Source organism: Mustela nigripes, chromosome 13, assembly GCF_022355385.1.
Source record: "Mustela nigripes isolate SB6536 chromosome 13, MUSNIG.SB6536, whole genome shotgun sequence".
In the NCBI taxonomy this organism is placed as follows: domain Eukaryota; kingdom Metazoa; phylum Chordata; class Mammalia; order Carnivora; family Mustelidae; genus Mustela; species Mustela nigripes.
Window position 1 is genome coordinate 3,889,778 of NC_081569.1, and position 18,287 is coordinate 3,908,064.

The 18,287-nt window shown below is 49.2% G+C and overlaps 1 protein-coding gene across 1 annotated transcript in view; it reads left to right on the forward strand.

Moving 5' to 3' along the window:
- The window catches only part of HOMER2 (homer scaffold protein 2), a gene marked incomplete at its 3' end in the record, with an annotated part of 79,916 nt that overhangs the window by 28,565 nt on the left and 33,064 nt on the right, over positions 1-18,287 (forward strand). Inside the window, exon 2 of the mRNA XM_059371169.1 lies at positions 15,721-15,877. Within this exon, the coding sequence (XP_059227152.1) occupies positions 15,721-15,877 (157 nt within the window). The remainder of the gene's footprint in view (positions 1-15,720; positions 15,878-18,287) is intronic.

An 18,287-nucleotide genomic window follows, 5' to 3' on the forward strand; every position in this document is an offset into this window, starting at 1 on the left:
CCCGATGTGGGACTCGATCCCAGCACCCTGAGATCATGACCTGAGCCGAAGGCAGCGGCTTAACCCACTGAGCCACCCAGGCGCCCAAATTGTGCGTATTTAATGGATACAGCTTAGTGAGTCCGGAGGTACGTACATACCCAGGAAATGGTCACTCCAGTGTATGCCGTAAATATTTCCCTTGTCCCTGAAGCTTTCTCCTGCCCGCTTCATCATCATTGCTGTGTGTGTGTGGGGGGGGTGCATACCGGCACTCTAGGAACACTTACCATGAGATTTCCCCTCTTTGCAAGTTTCACGCCTTGCTGTAGAAAGTTCTTGGGAGTACCAGCCTCTCTCCCTCTGTCCATAGGGGGGGTTGGGGTCCTCTCACCCCTGTCTTGTTTGGTGCACGTGGTTGTGCCTTTGACCTTAAGCTTGGGAAGCAAGAGACAGGGGCCTCTCCCTTGCCCAGATACCGGTCCACATTGCATGTTTTGATGAGCCTGGTCCTGCCAGAGAACACCCCGGCTACATGGTCACCTTTCCACACTTGTCCCCTTGCATACACACGGGCCCGGACACAGACAGGGAAGGAGCTCCCTGGATCCTGAGGCAATGCCTTAGGCTTATTTCCTGGGGTGTTTTCAGTGCCCAGCTCAGCCCTCTCGTGCAGCTGCTGGTAAATGTTTGTTAAGTAAGTATGTATCGATATTAGTATGCGTATTTATAAGAATGGGAGCAGAGCAGGATGCTATCCTGTAACCTTTTCTCTTAATACTGTGTCCTTGGCAGCCCTAGTTTTGGCTAGGTTTTGTGGGAATTCTGAAACCTACAAGGTTTTCTTCCCCTTCCTTCTTTTCTTGCTGTTTGTTTTCTTTTCTCCAAAGCAAGAGATTCTGAGAGACATTCAAGTTCTCCAGCCACTCTGCTTTCGTGGTAAAACATTCGCAACATCAAGTTCTCCATTGTAACGATTTCTAGATGCATTTGCAATTCAGCGGCATGGAGAACATTCACAGCGCCATGCACCTGTCACCACCATCCACCTCCAGATCCTCTTCATCTTTCCAAACAGAAACTCTGTCCCCACGGAGCCCTAACACCACACCCCCCACGCCCCCCAGCTCCTGATAATCACCTTCTACTTTCTGTCTCTATGCATTTGACTGTTTGGGTCACAGAAGTGGAACCATACCGTTTTTATCCTTCTGTGGCTGGCTTATCTCACTTAGCTTTATTTTCAGGGTTCACCTGTGTTGTCACAGGCATCAAAATGCCCTCCCTTTGATGCCTAAATACTGATCCGTTGCATGTCTACCCGCTCATCTGTCGGTGGACACGTGGGCTGTTTCGGCCTCATGCCTGTTGTGAACCGGGCCGTGAGCGGGAGTGTCCAAGCCTCTGTGAGTCCCTGCTTTCAGTACTTTTGGGTGTGTGCCTAGAGTTGCTGGGTCCTAGGATGATTCTATGTTTACCTTTTGGGAGGAGCAGCAAACTTTCTTCCGTAAGCCCCGCATGCTTTCCGGATAAGTGACAACAAAGAGATGGCCCCTGCAGCCTCCCGGGACCCGTGCCGTGTGGGGACCCTGCTCCTGGGGGGTCTGGACCAAGGGTCCGGGCAGGGGGCTGGGGCAAGAACAGTTTCCTAAGGCTGCAGAGCTTGACGGTGCGGTCGACTGGCTGTCCGTAGATGACCGTGAACGTGGCTCCTGTGGCTGTGGGGAGGGAGGCCCCACATGCTCCTTGCTGGGATGAGATGCCAGAAGCGAGGACAGTAGCTGAGATCTGGGGACAGGAGCGCCACGGGCTCTGGGATGGGGGGTACCAGGTCAGACTGTTGGGCCTCTGCAGGTAGACACCATTAGCCAGGAGTGGCCAGGAGCAGCCAGGGCTTTCCCAGCTGCACAAAAGAGGTTCTAGAAGGATCTGGAGCTCTCCTGTCCTTGCAGTTATAAGAAGAGTGGAGGTGCTCCCAGGGGATTGGGGGCTCCTATAAGCCACTCCTCCCACCCTAGGGCACGGGGATGCAGAGCCATAACTGTCCAGGTCACTCTGGACAAACGGAGAAGGGCAGAACCCAGAAGGACGTCTTCTTGACCTTGAAATGTGGCCCACCCCCAGTCTACAGGTTTGCTTGCGTCTTCCGAGGTTGCCTTACGTAAAAACCACTGGCTGGGGGGCACCTGGGTGGCTCAGTGGGTTAAGCCTCTGCCTTCAGCTCGGGCCATGATCCCAGGGTTCTGGGATCGAGCCCCGCGTCGGGCTCTCTGCTCAGCAGGGAGTCTGCTTCCTCCTCTCTCTCTCTCTCTGCCTCTCTGCCTACTTGTGATTTCTCTCTCTCTGTCAAATACATAAAATCTTTAAAAAACGAAACAAAACAAAACAAAAACCCCTGGCTGCGCTATCTACCGAATCCCTTTCTTGCCTCTCTCTAAACCCCACCTCTCTGTGTTTTTTATATTTCTCAAAGCATGAACAAATTCTCCTGTTCATAAAAGACTGAGGTAAGCGGTCTGGTTCCTTCCTTCGGCAGCAGCCACCAAGGAAGGTGTGGGAACACAGAGGAGGCACAGTTCTGTCACTGTGGGGTGTGGTCACCAGACCCAGGGTGGTGCGGCCTCTCGGACAGGCTCCAGCCCCTCCCCAGAGCGGCCCTGTGACCCCGCAATTCCACGCCTATGGACGTACCCAAGAGCCAAGAAAACACAGGTCCACCTGAAGGTAGGACACAGCAGCATTCTTTACAAGAGCCAAAAGGTGGGAACCACACAGATGTCCCTCTCCTGAAGGACGGAGAGACGAAATGTAGTGTGTCCGTACAGCCAACTGATGTCCCCCACAGAACCCGGTGAGGTAGTGAGACATGCCCAACATGCATGACCCTCGAAGACACTGTGCTTGGTGAGGACGGCCAGACGTGGCCCACACGACCTGTGTGACTGCATTTATGGGAAGTGTCCGGGGAGGGCAGATCGATGGAGACCGAGCGTGCATCGGTGGTTACTGGAGCGGGCAGAGGGGAAGCGGGAGTGAGCGCTAATGAGCATGGGATATGGAGGGGGGGGTTCCTGAAAATGCTCCGAGGTCAGACAGTGGTGGTGCCGCACACTTACGTGAGCAAACCGAAACCCACAGAATCGTATACTTCCCAAGGGGGAGTTGTGTGGTGTCTGAATTATAACTCAATAACATAAAAACTGTCCATGGTTTATCTGAAAGTCAAGTTTAGCCAGAAATCCTGTAGTGTGTGTGTGTGTGTGTGTGTCTGTCTGTCTGTGTGTCTGTGCACGCACACGCACGCCAAATCTGGCAACTTTAGAGTTGCCACCTATTTTTATGAATGAAGTTTTCTGAAATACGTAAAAAATCGAAGAGCCCGAGAGGCCAGTTGATGGCATAAATGAAGGCGTCAGGGCGTGCATTGAAGGTGTGTCTGCACCTTCGGTTCTGTGTTTTACATCTTCTGCAGGGGGCTTGGCAAGTTACCAGCCCCCTCACACCGCATGTTTTTCGTTCTGAACAAGAGTAAGTCTACGAAAACAAAAACAGCTTCTCTCCCCCAAAATCTGAATTCAGAGCAGTAGCCATGCCCTTAACGAGGGTTTGGCTTCTCGAACTGGAACTAGAATCCCCACCCACCCCCACCCGGCGGCCACGCAGGAAACTAAAAGTGTGAACCATGAAAGCAATTAGCCACAACCAGTACTAATTCATCAGTAGAGGAGAAAACAAGTCTCAGACTTTTAAACTTTGAACAAAAAAAATTTTTTTTAATTATGAACACACATAGTTACTCTTCTTAAAGATTTTTTTTTTTGTTTAATTTGATGCTTTTAGGAGAGACGGCTCGGCTGGATTGTGTCCGGGCGACTTGAGCTGTCCAAGGTAGGAAAGGGACGGTCGTCCGCGCAGCGGGGTCTCTGCCGTAACTAGCGTCTTACAACGTCCCTTTACCAGGCAGCTGTTTGTGACAAGCATTTTGCACAGTCCCTTGGGCTGGTGGGACTCAGAGTGAGGTGACTGGCCCCAGGTCGCACAGGCAGGGAGAGCATCCCCTGCCCCGGGGCCCTGACACGGCTCCTCCTGACTTGTCCAGAAGTCCCTCCACTTCTTCAGCCTTGTCCCTGATGAGGACAAAGTGTCCTGTAATGGCCCTGAGACCAAGGAGGACTCAAATCTTGTTAGTCCCTCATTCGGGTTTCTGTCCCTTTGTTTTCCTTTCTCAGAAAAGGTAGAGCAGCCTGGTAGCCTTCTAGAGGGCATGAAGCCCCCGGTCGTCCGCCTGGGTGGCCTGAGGACTTTCTTAAGTTTCAGGACCTGCTCCTTGCTCCTCTTCCTGCTGTGCTGGGTCCCTGCTTCGGTCGTGTGTCCCCTCCTTTCTCCCTGTGGGCTCTGTGTGGTGTGGTCGACCCAGGGGACCCCTCGAGGTACTTGCCCCAGAAAGGGACCCTGTCCGCCTTCCGGCGTTTCTGCTGGGTGGCTGTACACCCTGCGGGCTCAGCACCGTGCAGGTCCCTCTCAGCCGCGGCAGCCCGAAAACTCAGTCACTGGGTCTTCTTTCTGCCCGTTCTCACGCACAGTTGATCTTCAAACAAAACAAACAAACACACACCAAAGTCATTTTATTGTGACGTAACTCAAGTACAGTACAAGTCAGTTTTATAAAATATACAATTCACTGATTTTTTTTTTTTTTATTCAGAACTGGGGCAACCATCAGCACAATCTAATTTTAGAACATTTTGATCCCTCCTCCAAGAAACCCAGAACCCGTTAGCAGTCACACCGCCTTCTCCCCATTTTTACTACAGACGGGAACGCCAGTCCCCAGCATTTAAGGTTAGGAGCATGTGTTTTCCGGTCCTTTAAGAACATCGCGTCTGCTGTGATGGGGCGTACTGTCGCCAAGTCACATTCTCATCTCATGTTTGGCATCGAGTCTTCTGTATTTTGTTGTCATTGCAGTGTCCTAAGGAACTCTGTGCCCAGATGTATTAGAGCGCGAGGAAGAGCATGGACCGCTTCTCCAGCCGCATTTGGGGCTCCCCTGAATTAGCCGTCCCAGGACTCATTAATCGTTACGACCTGGGCAGCTCGCCGCCGGGCTTTTCAGAAATCATCACCTGGGTGATCTGATTCTTGGCTTGGTGTTCACAGTCCATGAATCATAAAACGCTGCTTTTTTGTTTAAAACTCCCTTTTTTCTTTCCACCATAGATTCAGATAGAATGAGTTCTGATAGCATAAAAGCTCAGTATGCCACACACAGCAGGAGATAGCATGAATTTTAGCATGAATCCATGCTAAAATCCCAAGACAGGACGCCTCCCGCAGGGTGAACACGGACAGAAGGTGCCCATCGAGGTGACGGTCAGTTTGCGTGTGGCGAGCACACAGCTCCCGGATGACTTCCAGCGGTCTTCGATGGAGAATGCCATTTCTTTCTTTTTTATTTTTTTAAAGATTTTATTTATTTATTGGAGAGAGAGAGAGTGAGCACAAGCAGAGGGAGAGGACAGAGGGAGGGGGAGAAGCAGACTCCCCATGGAGAGCAGAGCCTGACATGGGGCGCCAATCAAGGACCCCAAGGTCATGACCAGAGCTGAGGTCAGATGTTTAACTGACCGAGCCACCCAGGTGCCCGGAGGGTACTGTTTCCTAAAGGTGACACCACATGGTGAAGAAAACAACTAGCCAGATGCATCTCACATTTTCCTACACGTGTATTTCTTGGAATGTATTTGAAGAGAAAATGGCCTGGACATAAACCTTCCGTGGAGCCCAGGTGGGAGTGGGTGGCCCCAAGGTGGAGACTCATTTCCTTAGTGTGGCGGTCAGCGTCTGGGGGTATCCAGCCGGGCCCCCCCTCCGGCCTCGTCTCCTCTCTCCGCTCCCGCAGCCGCGCGCACCGCGGTGCCGGCTTGTCTCCGGGCACACCTGCGGCGTCTGGAGGGCCTCTTGCCCCGCACCTGCCAGGCCCAGAAGAGTGGTGCGGGGGGCGGCGGAGGGTGGAAGTGCGCAGCAGGGAGAGAGGGTCTGGACGGGGATAGACGGGGCCACATGAAGATGGGGTGACAGCGTAACTGATGACGAGGTGCGGTTATTTATTTATTTATTTGACAGAAATCACAAGCAGCCAGAGAGGCAGGCAGAGAGGGGGGGGGGAAGCAGGCTCCCCGCTGAGCAGACAGCCCGATGCGGGACTCGATCCCAGGACCCTGGGATCATGACCTGAGCCGAAGGCAGAGGCTTTAACCCACTGAGCCACCCAGGCGCCCCCGAGGTGCGGTTTTTAAAAGTGTTTATTTCATTTCCGGTTCACATACAGTGTCATATTAGTGTCAGGTGTACGATATGCTGATGAAACACTTCCGTACACTGCCCGGCGCTCATCAGGACGGGCGACCTCCTGCGTCCCCGTCACCTGTTTTGCCCATTCCCCTGTCCCCCTCCTGCTGGTCACCAGCAGTTTGTTTCTTGGTTCATCTTTTTTCTTTGTTTCTTCACTTCCACATAGCAGTGAAATCATACGGGATTTGTCTTTCTCTGACCGACTTATCTCACTCAGCAGAATACTGTCTCGCTCCCCAATGTCATTGCAAATGTCACGATTCCATTTTTTTTTTTTAAGAGCTGAATAATATTCCAGTGTGTGTGTGTGTGTGTGTGTGTGTGTGTGTGTGTGTTGCTGCTATAAACATCAGGGGCATGTATCCCTTTCTTTGCATTAGTGTTTTTGTGTTCTTGGAGTAAATACCCAGTAGTGTGATTGCTAGGTCGTAGGGTAGCTCTGTTTTTAATTTTTTGAGGAAGCTCCATGTTGTTTTCCACAGTGGCTGCTCCAGTTTGCGTTCCCACCCACAGCACACGGGGGTCCCCCTTTCTCCGCATCCTCACCAACGCCTTTAGTTTCTTGTGTTGTTGATTTTAACCGCTCTGTCAGGTGTGATGTGGTTCCTCATTGTCGTTTGATGTACATGTTCCTGATGAAGAGGGAGGGGGAGCGTCTTCCCCGGAGTCTGTTGGCCGTCCGGATGCCACCTCTGAAGAAATGTCTGTTCGTGTCTTCTGCCCGTTTTTTAATTGGATTGTTCATTTTGGGGGGTGTTGAGTTGATAAGTTCTTTATAGATTTTAGATACTAACCGTTTATTAGATACATTGTGTGCGAATATCTTCTCCCATCCAGTGGGTCGCCTTTTTGTTTTGTTGATTGTGTCCTTTGCTGTACAGAAGATTTTTATTTTGATGTCGTCCCAACAGTTCATTTTTGTTTTTATTTCCCTTGTCTCGGGAGACAGACCTAGAAACATACTTCTGTGGATGAAGTCAGAGATTAATGCATGTGCTCTCCTCTAGGATGTTTATGGTTTCAGGTCTCACATTTGGGTCTTTAGTCCATTTTCAGTTTGCTTTTGTGTATGGTAAAAGAGAGTGATGGTCTGGTTTCATTCTTCTGCATGAGGCTGTCCAGTTTCCCCAAGCCATTTGTTGAAGAGATGGTCTTTTTCCCATTAGATATTCTTTCCTGCTTTGTTGAAGAGGAGTTGACCATAGAGTCCAGGGTCCATTTCTGGGTTTTCTGTTCTGTTCCATAGATCTGTGTGTCTGTTTTTGTGCTGGCACGATACTGTTTTCATGACGACAGCTTTGTGGATAGAGCTTGAAGTCAGTAATTGTGATGCTGCCAGCTTTACTTTTCTTTTTTAAGATTGCTTTGGCTTTGTAGGGTCTTCTGTGGTTCCACACAGATTTTTCAGATTGTTTGTTCTAGTTTTGTTGAAAAATGTATTTTGATGGGGATTGCCTAAAATGTATAAGTTGCTTGGGATAATACGACGTTTTAACAATATTTGTTTTTCTAATCCATGAGCATGGAATGTTCCTGTAATATCCTCAGTTTCTTTCATCAGTGTTTTATAGTTTTCAGAGAGGTGGGTTGTTTCTTTTAAAACAGTTCTTTAACCAGATTTATTTCTGGTGTATCATCATTTTTGTCAGTTTTGCATAAGATGTATTTTTAAGGAAAATTTTTTTAGTTGTAACATATATACAGAAAAGTGCATACATAAATTATATGTGTACAGCTCAGTGAGTTTTTACAAAGTGAGCACAATGATGTAAGCATCACCCAGATGAAGATACGGAACATCACTGGTCCCCCGGAAGCTTCCCTCACGTCCCTTTCACTTGTCACCCTGGTGAGTTTTGTTTTATGTTCTCTCTTGTTCCTCCCTTGGTCTTGTCCTCCCATAATCTGTTTTCTTATCCTTCGTCCTCAGAAGAGCCCCCACGCTACCCCCACGCAAGTAGTTGCCTTCCATATCAGCTTTGATGTTCTGAAACTCTGCTTCTTCCCCTCCTCACTGTCAGGGTCCCCACCCACTGTTGGAGACTCCTGGCCCTTTCCCAGAGCACATGGGAGTGGATCTGATCTGGGGCAGCCCCGCAGCCTGTGACCTCGTCCCGGAACTTGGTCAGCCCCATATCATAGGAGGACCCACAGAGAATGTGTGCGGAGGGCTCCCGAGAAACTGTCCCGCCTCCTGGGACCTAAGGCAGCATCATTAACAAAGCCCATCAGCATTCCACAGGGTCACTTGCCTCATTCCGTTCTCTGATGTAAATGTGACCCGAAAAGAGAATCCCCAGTCCTTGGAGGGCTGGTGACAGATGTGACTTACGTGAGCTTTCTCCTTAATCAGCTGGGTTAATCTGGGCAGTTTGGGGGCAGGTAGAAATAACTTTGATAGACTGGGTCTGCCCTGACTCACTTGGCAGGGCTCAGACCAGGCGTGGAGACAGACTTCTGGCCAGGTGCAGGTGCAGGTGCAGGCTTTCCCCGGAGAGTTGCTAACCCCTTGTTGTAACAGGGTATGTGGGGCGACTCCCGTGCCCCCCATGGATAAGAAGCACCACCTACACCATGTGCTCAGTTCCTCGGGCTTCTAACTTGGTTGTTCTGTTCCATTAATTTACTTCTTTGCTCGATAACCCCCTGTTTCACGTGCTGGACTCTACAGTTAAGTATTTCATTATCCGACAGGGCTGAATTTCACTGCTCTCCATTTTCAGAATTTTCCTGGCTGTCTTCGTGGGGCGAGTTTCCCACATGAATAGCCCTGTCTTGGTTCTCAAGATACTCCTGCTGATGCTGTGACAAATGTACGGATTAGTTTAGGGGTACTTGACTTTTTTTTTGTTTAAGGACTGAATTTATTTATTTGAAAGAGAGAGAGAGAGAACACACATAGAGGAAAGTGAGAGGGAGAAGCAGGTTCCCCGCTGAGCAGAGAGCCCGATGCGGGGCTCGATCCAGGACCCTGAGATTATGACCTGAGCTGAAGGCAGAGGCTTAACCCACTGAGCCCCCCAGGCGCCCCAAAAGTATTTGATATCTTTATATTGACTTTTCCTATTTAAGAACAGAATGTGTTTTATTTATTAAAGTCTGCTTTTCTGTGCCTTTAGAAATTCTCTCCAGAAATTCTTTTTTTTAATTATTATTATTTTTATTTATTTGAGTGAGAGAGAGCATGAGAGGGGAGAAGGTCAGAGGGAGAAGCAGACTCCCCATGGAGCTGGGAGCCCGATGCGGGACTCGATCCCGGGACTCCGGGATCATGACCTGAGCCGAAGGCAGTCGTCCAACCAACTGAGCCACCCAGGCGCCCCTCTCTCCAGAAATTCTTGTCTTGATGTTTTTGAGGCAGATCTTGCACACTTCTATAGATTTCTAGAAATGGTATCTTTCTGTTTGCTGCTCTCTAAGGGATCTTTAAAAATCTGTTACATCACCTGCAAGGTTGTTTGCATCTAGAAGAAGGCTGTTGAGTTTATTTTTTGTTAATCTTGTAACTAGCCATCTTACTGAACTTTATTACTCATGCTCACTTTTTCAGTTGATTTTCCTGGGCACTGTAGGTGTGGCGGTCACATTAGCTGCAAATAACAGTAGCTTCATTCTGTTCTATTTATTACGGGGGTTGGTATGCAAGGAGAGCCATAACACAGTCATGAGTTCGAGTCTCGGATGGAGAATGTACTAGACGGACCTTCTGTCCATCTTTCCTTTGTTATCCACTCTGGGTCCTCGTCTTTGGAGGCTTGACCCTGTCTGCGAAGGGCCTTATTTTTTTGTTTGTTTGTTTAAAGATTTTATTTATTTATTTGTCAGAGAGAGAGAGAGCGAGAGAGCCCACACAAGCAGGCAGAGTGGCAGGCAGAGGCGGAGAGAGAAGTAGGCTCCTTGCCGAGCAAGGAGCCCAATGCGGGACTCGATCCCAGGACCCTGGGATCATGACTGGAGCCGAAGAAAGAGACTTAACCAACTGAGCCACCCAGGCATCCCTGTGAAGGGCCTTATTAACCACCCCGGTTAATAACCAGGTTAATAACCAACTGGCTCAAAGCCAGGAGAGCCCACACTGCTGGTACCTGTGACAGACACTCAGTCCAGGGTCCGTGTCCTGGGGCGCAGATGGGACATTTCAGGAGGCCGTGACTGCATGTGAAGGACGAAGAGGAGGTCTTCCGACCGGCAAAGAGGGTGGGATGTTTAGGATCAAGACAGGGCATGTGCGGGGGCACCTGGAAATGCTGACAGGTGAGGAGCAGGGCCAGGCGGTCCGGGCTGGGGGGACATTCTAACACACCTGGAGTGTGTCCGATGGGGGCTAGAGCCAGGGAAGGTCTTTGCGACAGTTGGGGGGAGGGGGTGGGGTGGGGGGGTGCGTGCCTTACCTTAATCTGTCGAGCTTGGTGGTGAGCGTTTCTCTTGGTGCTGAGTGTTGGATGTTTGGAGGGGTTTGAGACCCGAGATAGATAAACTAGCCAGGGCTTCCTGTGAGACCATGAAACACTGTTTAAATAGCTGCAAAATAATGTCTGGATGGTTTGGTTTTCATTCAAGTCAAGCAGAAGTAGGAATAATAAGAATGGTGAGGTTTCACAGACCCGTATCCGAAAAAGCGTGGAGCTGAGCATTGCTGTGGCAAGTGGAGGGTGATGATAAATTAAAACATCATTTTTCTTTTTATTTTTTCCCCTGCAAAAATTAGTCCTGCCAGTTCTTTGCAGAATTCTCTTACACGGAGCCAGAAACCGTTTAGAGCAGGAGTGGTGTCTCTGCTGAGTGGGTTTCATATTCCAAACATACATATGTTGCACAGAGTGTCTAATTATTCTCGGGGACAATTACTGTCAGGTTCCAAAATGTGTTCAATGAGCAGCAATTGGTGTTTATTCAGCTCTAAAAAGACTGTGCGAGGGAACAGTGGGTTATATTGTCTGCCTAAAGCAACGTTTCGCCATCCGGAAACATCTGCTTTCTATTTAAAGCATTGAAGAAGGAATGGGAGTATTTTTGAAATCCACTCCCTAAGCATCGAACAGCAAAGAAAAGAGAATAAAATTGGGTATGAAGGTAGTTTCTGTTCTCTGATACACACTCTCTTCAGCTTTTCCCTGCTGAGAGGGAAAGGCGGTCTCCTGAGTTGGAAAGTTCTGCTTCTCTTGAATTTTTCTATTTATACTGATTTGCACACTTATTGGAACTGACTCCTGTGTCCTAGTTCCAGCACTTCTGCTTTTCCAGGTGAGGCAAGATGATCTCTCAGAGCTGGGAATCTGCGTTTCTGAATTTGGGGGCGAGGTTTATAGACTTCTCTGATTTTGCCCATCCCGATGTCAGGATTTGTGATATGTAGTAGACTTTCTATGACGGTCAAGGTATTAGTTCTCTTTTACTGAGTAATAAATTGCCACCACCTTAGCAGCTTAAAACAAAAGACTCTGGGTCCAGAGTCTGGGCGTGGCTTAGCTGTGTCCTCTGCTTCTGGGTCTCTTAGGAAGTATCTTTAAGGTGTCAAAGAGGGGTGGGGGTCTCAGGAGAGATCTGATCCCCAAGTTTCCAAGTGGTTTGTTGGAAGAATTTCAGTTCCCCAGGGGGTGTTGGGCGAAGGGCCTCAGTTTAGGGCCTCAGTTTCCCTCTGGCTGTTGGCTGGAGGCCACTCTCAGTTCCTGCAAATGTGGGTCCCCCCAGCATGGCAACACACCTCACCAAAGCCATCAAGAGAGTCAGGAGAATCTGCTAGCAAGACACACCTCACAATCTCGTGTAGCTTACTTGCGCAATGACATCCCATCACCTTTGCTGTACTCTTGTTTAAAACAAGCCACAGGTCCCTCCGCCACCACCATCCTCAAGCTCGGGGCGAGAAGGGGGATTCCATAGGGAGTAATTACTAGGAGGTGGGGATCACTGAGAACCACATCAGAAGCTGTGTCTTACAGAAAGCTATTCTTTCCAAAAGAGTGGAGCGTAATGCTTAAGAGGAAGGGGACCATGTCCCTTGGACCTGCTTTCGCGTCTCAAATCTGTCACTGACTGTATAACCCAAGGCAGGTCCTTGGCCTCTCTGAGACCCCATTTCGTCACCTGCACACCTCCCACAAAGGATCTTTATGATCCTAGAGGAGAGGTCACGTGTAAAACATGGCAGGTGGAAGGAGTCAGTAAATACTGACTTTTTTAATCCTTTCTTCCTCCTTTTCTTTAAACACCATTAGATTTGTGAATTTTAGAAGAATTCATTAGAACTCCCCACTGGCCTCAGACGCGGTTATTCTTGTGGAAATCTCAGTCCTGTGGGCAGTTTCCTGGGTTCAAGGCTGCGATCACACTGGCCCCAGCTTGCCCAGGACTGAGGAATGAGGTCTCTGGTCTCCCCCATGCTTGTCCTCAGCAGGGGTGTGGGACTCCCCGCACCTCTCCCCTTGCAGAGGCCTGACCACGGGACACCCGGGCTGCAGCCACGGACGTTGTGGCCAGCTGGGTCCACGGTCCTTCCTCTTCTGACATCCTTGCATTTCTGGCCAGGGTCCCCAGGGCGGCCCACCATAGCTTTGGTCCATCCCCAGAGCCCAGCCGGCAGGTCTGGAGATGGGGACGTCTTCATGTCCCTGTGCTCAACTTGACCTGAATCACACCTCACAGGTGACTCTTGACTTTGGCTTATCCCCGGTCAGGAAGCCTCCCTGTCCTTCCTGCCTGGTCTCTGGTCTCCCTGCTCCCCTCACTTCCTCTGTCCTGCCGGGCTCAGGGACACAGAGTGCTTGAAGTCAGTGATGGCTTGGCCACACGGCCTTCCCGCCCCCCCCCCCATCTCTACCCAGAGCACTTCTGCCTCCGCACGCTTTGCACCCCCAAAATCCTGTCCTCGGTATCAGGTATCACCATAGTCCCCTTCAGGCTGTGGGAGGAAGATCTGGAATCATTCAAAGCTCGTAGTGTCTTTGCGGAGGAGGCGAGATGCTGGCCATAGGCTCACTTCTTCCGTCTTTTGTCTAGATCACCTGTTAATGTCTCATTGTGGGTTTCTCCGCAGCTTCTCTGAGGATCAGAATCACCCGGAGCTCTTATTAAAAACGGAGCTCCCCAGGCTGGTCCCTGGAGAGCCAAGTTCCTGCGGGACGGGGGTGGGAGGCGGTGGCGAGCAGGTTGGGGCCCAGAAACTTGCTTTTTATGAAGTGCTCAGCTAATTTCCGTCAGAGGTTTAGGAAACACTGGTCTGGAGGCGCTAAAGCCCAGACCCAGTCCCTCTTGCTCAGTGTGGAGGACGTGAGTGCGGGTGAGAGAGCCGGGCCCCTGCCCCAGCCGCTGGGGCTCTTGCCTGACCCGGGTGCCCCTCCCCCGCTCGTTAGTGCTCCGTGGGAGGGAGGCAGAGAGAATTGTGCACAAGGCAATTATTTTTTTCTTTAATTGAGGAATAATTAGCGTATAACATCACGTTAGTTTTAAGTACACAGCATGATTCGGTGTTTGTATACATTGCAGAATTCCTCTAAAACTCTCTCCTGCGGTTACTGTCCTTCCAACCGTCGCCTCCTCTCGCATCTGCAGGATTCCGTGTGAGCAGGCGTTTTCCTTTCCGGTGCTGTACTTCGATGATTAGCAAAATATGGTGCCTGGGCTGGTGGTAACACAGCTGGGGAGCCCAGATGCCAGACTTCCCCGCGGGGACTTGACAATGAACGCGGCTGTCGTGGGCACACAGGCTCCCCCGCAGGCTGGCCCTCCTGGTGACGACCGATGCGGGAAACTGCAGCAAGAATGTTCTTTTTGTCTCTAAGTCCTGTCACCCCGTGGCTGGGAGGGTGTCAGTTGAGGCTCGGGAGGGTGGGTACACTTAACCACGGTTGAAGAAAGACAGACGTCCGAGTGATCCACGTTCCCGGAAGGGCTTGTCCTCCTCTGGTTCTAGAAGGGAGATTTCGGGGGGCAAGAAATGCTTCCATTGGTTCTTCTGGAAAGCTGGCCTCTTGAACCCATTGCATTGAGTTAGCACAAGTAGCATGCCTTTGGCTTTTGTTCTCCTGGAAGAGCGGTCATGGAAACGGGTCTGCAGCCACGACTGATGGTTGATGCTGATGTTTATGGCGATAGTATTCTTTGCAGGAGGCTCAAATAGTAAATTGCTTTTCTAGGAAGACGATTCTCTTCTAAAAGAGCTTTCTTTCCAGTAATGAGCCTCGTCTAGGCAGAACAGGTTCAAAGACTGCTTTGCCTAAAACCTCTCCATCTGGAGACCAGAACACTTGAAATTCACTTTCTCCCTTTGATTTTTTTTTTTTTTTTTATATCCACTGAGTGTCCTATATTTTATGCCACCCCTTTGGACACTGTAAGGATGTTAAAAATTAATGTGTTTTGAGTTACTTTTTGGTTTTGTTTTTATCTCTAATAAATGCTCATTAAATCTCATGAACATGATACTTCAACAGAAATATCACCAAGTTAACAACAGCAACAAGTAGATTTGAGGCATCTCATGAACAGTGGGGCCACTTTTACCTGCTGGGAGCTGCTTCCCGCCCCCCACACCCCGCCGCCCCTGTGTGATCATATTTGGAACACTTAAAGGATTTTTTGAGCCAGTTTGCCCAAAAACCCTTTCTTTAAAATTAAGTCTATTTTGTAATGAGTTTGTGTCTCCTTTTACATTACTTTGTGAGGTCGATAGCTTACAGAATGAAATGCTGTGGCATCGGTTTCAGATTTTTATCCATCTGGTTTATTTCTTGATCCTTTATTGTCAAGATCAAAACAGTTCCCCACTTTCCAGAAAGAAACCTGGATCCTGTGTCCATCTGGTTGACAGTCATGTTAAGGATTTACAGGAGCCAAAGAGCAACAACCCTACAGAGGCAAGAATAGCAAAAGGGAAGGATTTCCTGAGTTAAGCTCCTGAACCTCCAAAGATTTCTAAGTTGGGACCATAAAACCTTAAGGCTCCGTCCATTACGAACGAACGCGTCTTGGGTAAGATGCTGCGAATTTGAGAATGACTTACTAGAAATATAATAGGAAGTTGCACATGGATTGCAAATCCTAAAATTGTGGCAGGATCCTCCAAAAGAAATGCATCACAGCATCCCGAGTGTGCCGGCGGGATGTCAGACAGGACCGGGATGCTTGGCAGGAAGCGAGGACTCGGGACCCGCATGTAGAGCGAGTCGCTCCTTGCCAGTCGCCCACAGCCCATGGGGGGTGGGTTTCCGTGACTCCCGTGCCGGCCTCTCTCCTTCCCCCTGGTCTTAGTTTACTTGTCCTCCTGTATATGCATCTCTTCCAATAAGCCGTTGAGATCTTTGGGGACCGCAGGAGGTGGGGCGAGACGTCCTAAATGACTTGCGAAATCCTGCTCTGACCCTCACGCGCCCTCCTCTCCTCCTGCAGAGAACAGCCCATCTTCACCACACGGGCGCACGTCTTCCAGATCGACCCCAGCACCAAGAAGAACTGGGTGCCGGCGAGCAAGCAGGCGGTCACCGTTTCCTACTTCTACGATGTCACCAGGAACAGCTATCGCATCATCAGCGTGGATGGAGCCAAGGTACCACCCGGAGGCCAATGTCACCATTCCCAGTCCCTGCCTTGTCAGCAAGAACCATAGGATACGGGGGTGCCCCGGGGGCTCAGTCCGTTAAGTGTCTGTCTCTTGGTTTTGGCTCATGTTGTGATCTCGGGGTCCTGGAATCGAGTTCCGCCTTGGGCTCTGTGCTCAGAGCAGAGTCTGCTTCAGATTCTCCCTCCCTCTCTCTCTCTCTCAAACAAATAAGTAAAATCTTGGGAAAAAATGTCACTACGCTATGTTTCAAAGTGGAGGGAAAGGATGCACCCAATTCCTGCCACGTTACACAGGTGTTCCTGTTACAGTCATGACGCTGGTCTAAGCCACACCCTGCCTTTTTTTTTTTTTTCCATTTAAAACAGATTGCATGGAGCACTGGGTGTGGTGCAAAAATAATGAATACTGTTATGCTGAAAATAAATTAAAAATAAATTTAAAAAGATTATGGCAAATGAGGGGAAAAAAAAAAGAAGAAGATTATTTCCCTGTTACCACGTTGTCTTCGTAACTAGCATTTTAATGCTTGTGTAACAGTTCCACCAAGGGCCTGCACTCTTCTTAATCTCTCCCCTTATGGTTGCCTATGTTCGTGGCTTCCAGTTTTTTCCTGGTCTAGATAATGAGCATCTTTATAAAACAAGTTCTCCCACTCATTTTCATCATGTACCTATTGCTTTCTTTTGGGTAGTTCCTTAGGTTCGATTCCTGGAGAAAATACGGTATGCTGAGATAGTAATCATTGATTCATGGCATGTGACCACTGTGACCAGATTGCTTTCTGCAGAGTCTGTTCTTCTAGTGTGCATGAGAATGCTGGCATATTGCACACGTCCCAGCAATTATAACTAGATAGGTGTTAGATCTAGTCTGGTTTTTATGTTATCATTCCTAGCGATCGAATTTGATTAAAAGATTTTGGAGAATTTCTTGAAATACCTTTTTCCCCAGGTATTTGTATTATTCTGCTGTCTTCCTTGATATTTTTGCCACGTTGCTATGGCGGCAGAGTAAAGAAGGGATAGCAACAGAAGTATCGCCAAGTTAACAGAAAAAAAAGTAGATTTGAGGCTTTATGATTTCTTTTCTGTCTTTAGGCAGTGTTCATCCCACTGGACAGTTTTACAATTTCCATTATCTGCTGTCACCCTAAACTCAGTGTATCTGGGGCACCCAGGCATCTCAGTCAGTGGGGTGTGTGACTCTTGATCTTGGGATTGTGAGTTCAAGCACCATTTTGGAGGTAGTTTACTTAGAATAATTAGGTAAATCAACAAAGTCACTTATAAAAGAAGAAAATGAAATTCACTGTATTTGAAGCAGAATTCCCCTATTTTCCCTCTAAACCGCTTCCCCATTTTCATTCCCTATCAATTTAGGCTGGGAAAAAAAAAAGAAAGAAAAGCACAAATTCATTCCCTTTTTAGTTGGTCAGAGAGTCTGCTTTTGAAGGGCCTCACATTTATGCCTAGTATTTTAAGACCATAACTTGTCCTGAAAGTCTTTTTTTTTTTAAGATTTTTTATTTCTTTATTTGACAGATCACAAGTAGGCAGAGAGGCAGGCAGAGAGAGAGGGGTAAGCAGGCTCCCAGCTGAGCAGAGAGCCCGATGCGGGGCTGGATCCCAGGACCCTGGGATCATGACCTGAGCCGAAGGCAGAGGTTTTTTTGTTTTTGTTTTTGTTTTTTTTAAAGATTTTATTTATTTATTTGACAGACAGAAACCACAAGTAGGCAGAGAGAGAGAGGAGGAAGCAGGCTCCCCGCTTAGCAGAGAGCCCGATGCGGGGCTCGATCCCAGGACCCTGGGATCATGACCTGAGCCACCCAGGCGCCCCTGTTTTTGTTTTTTTAAAGATTTTATTTATTTATTTGTCAGAGAGAGAGTGAGTGAGAGCGAGCACAGGCAGACAGAGTGGCAGGCAGAGGCAGAGGGAGAAGCAGGCTCCCTGCGGGGCAAGGAGCCCGATGTGGGACTCGATCCCAGGACGCTGGGATCAGGACCTGAGCTGAGCTGAAGGCAGCCGCTTAACCAACTGAGCCACCCAGGCGTCGCTGAAGGCAGAGGTTTTAACCCACTGAACCGTCAGGCGCCCCAAGTCTTTTTTTTTAATTGGAGTATGACTAGCCTGCAGTGTTGTCTGGGTTTCAGGCGCACCATGTGTTGGACAGTTCCGTCCCTCACGCGGTGCTCCTCGCGAGAAGGGTAGTCACTGTCGGTCACCAACAGACACTTTTACAGGATTATGGGCTGTTTTCCCTATGCTGTACTTCTCGTCCCCATGACTCATTTATTGATCTTCTACCCGGAAGTTCACCCCTCTCAGGGGCCCTTACAGATTTCCTCTTTCCCTCCCACCTCCCTCCCCTCTGACAACCGGCGGTTTGTTCTGT